The 2,036-nt window shown below is 36.3% G+C and overlaps 1 protein-coding gene across 1 annotated transcript in view; it reads left to right on the forward strand.

Annotated features, from left to right (window-relative positions):
- LOC119590664 (longitudinals lacking protein, isoforms H/M/V-like) overlaps nucleotides 1-2,036 on the forward strand; it is a gene marked incomplete at its 5' end in the record, with an annotated part of 13,501 nt that overhangs the window by 5,264 nt on the left and 6,201 nt on the right. The window contains 4 exon segments of the mRNA XM_037939344.1: nucleotides 92-302; nucleotides 597-712; nucleotides 960-1,031; nucleotides 1,231-1,410. Of these exon segments, the coding sequence (XP_037795272.1) occupies nucleotides 92-302; nucleotides 597-712; nucleotides 960-1,031; nucleotides 1,231-1,410 (579 nt within the window).

Below are 2,036 nucleotides of genomic sequence, written 5' to 3' on the forward strand. Positions count from 1 at the left end.
CTTCCATATTTTGTAATTTAGTTCTTTTTGTTATTTCATTGGTTTAGTCTTTAGCCTAGTATATGATTTTAGATAGTCCTTTTCTATGCAGGTTGTGCAACAACAACCACAGCAAGTCCAGTCACAGCAGACTCAGCCAGAAGAAACTGTGACAGAAGAACAGCAACCCCAGCAGCAGCAAGCACAGGAAGCTGCACCAACCACCCTGGAAGAACTGCAACAAGCACTAGCATCAGGCCAGGCCATCCTGCAGACAACAGACAATGGATCAGAACAAACACTCCAGATGGTTGAGGGACAATGTGAGTGTTTTTACAAACAACAGCTACACACAAAAAAAAATCATAAAATGGTTTTATATACAAAATGGTTGTGGTGAGCTGTAGATTTGTAAATGTTGTTAAAATGTCATCTCTCAGTTGAAGATTATTGTTTATATAATGTACCTGTGGTTAACTATGTTAGATATGGTTGTCTGTGGAATGAAATAGATTCTAAATATATTCAGCTTTTGATTGATTCTTTTTTATTATATATTTGGTGCCCAACACTTTAAAGAATATGAAAAATTATAATTAGTTTCCATTTCCCTTTAGGTGTAGTAACAGGTTCTGGCCAGACCTACGTTGTGGTTCAAGAAGGAGACAACATCAGCTTTGTTCCAGCAGAAATGGTTCAAGGGGATCTAGGAGCTGCAGTGAATGGTGGCCAAGTAAGTTCACTTTTTACATTTTTGTATCAAATGTATTTAACTTGCAATGTTGAAATCGATGGTAGTAGTCCTAGAGAAAATGTCATGGTTCTGTTTTTCTTTATATCATTACTTCTAATATACAGTGATGTTGAGTTATCGGTTTGTTCAAAGCTGAATTTTTTTACTTGAGTACAATATCTCAGACAACAAGACAGACTATCCAATTCTATGGAAGGCCGGTCTGCTAATATCTTGCATTGATTAGGTTGTTGAAGGACTTGACCCTGTAGAGCAACAGTTGGCGCAGATGGAGGGCCAGGTACTCACACACAACCAGGTTAGTAAACACAATTTTATATCCTATGCTGAACATAATTTGCTAGCATAAAGCATTATTAAGTATTTTTAGACTGATTTCATTGTACGATGACATTTCAGAAAGGGCCTTATGCATATTTTTTCTCAGTTACTTACAAAATGTAACAAATATGAAATGCCATCACAAGTTCAACTGTTAATCTCTCTGCTTCCTCCAGGTCATTGAGGGGTCTGAGCAGCAGCCACAGGAAGCTGGTGGAGGGCATGAGGCCACTACTGGAGCTGGCGTTGGGGACAGTGGCTCTCTGGACACTATGAGCGTGGTGGAATCATTGGTCAAGCTTGGGGAGAAGCAGCCAGCAGATAATGAGAATGGCTCGGGGGAAGAGACGCCTGAGGTAAGATGTCCTGTTAAGGTAGAAGTCAGATAGTGTGAAGCCATCGTTAACTGGCTATAAATCTTTTCCTTTGCAGCCTGGACATTTCATACCATCATAGTTGTATAGGCTTGAGTGGCATGCATGAATGCCAGTACGAGATTCTGCTTATAGAATTTTATGCTTTGCACCTGTTGTTTATTTCTGATCTTGTATACTTAGAATTTATACTGTCTATCTCTTCGCTATTTTGTTTCTTTTATTTAGCATATAGGATTATATTTTTTCTTTCATTATTTTGTTTGAATTTTTTATTGCTTCATTTACAAATGATATCATACTACTTAAACACTTTATTTTATATTAATCCATTTTTTTCTTATTTATATTTTACCAGTCAGTAGTTATTTACTTATTTGACTACAGTATTGGCTTTGTCAACTCCAGTAAATCATTGCAGAATCTGAAGGATCATTCCAGTATAACAATGATAACAATTAGATGTCATATTGAAACTGCACTTCTCTTATATAAAATTAAAAAATTTTGAGAGTACAATAAGAAAATCAAAGTTGTCCATATATAAGTTATTCATGCATTGAACTCTCTGGAAGCATAATACATGAATTTCTCCCTCTTTCATAGAT

The sequence above is a fragment of the Penaeus monodon genome, chromosome 27, assembly GCF_015228065.2.
Source record: "Penaeus monodon isolate SGIC_2016 chromosome 27, NSTDA_Pmon_1, whole genome shotgun sequence".
Lineage (NCBI taxonomy): Eukaryota > Metazoa > Arthropoda > Malacostraca > Decapoda > Penaeidae > Penaeus > Penaeus monodon.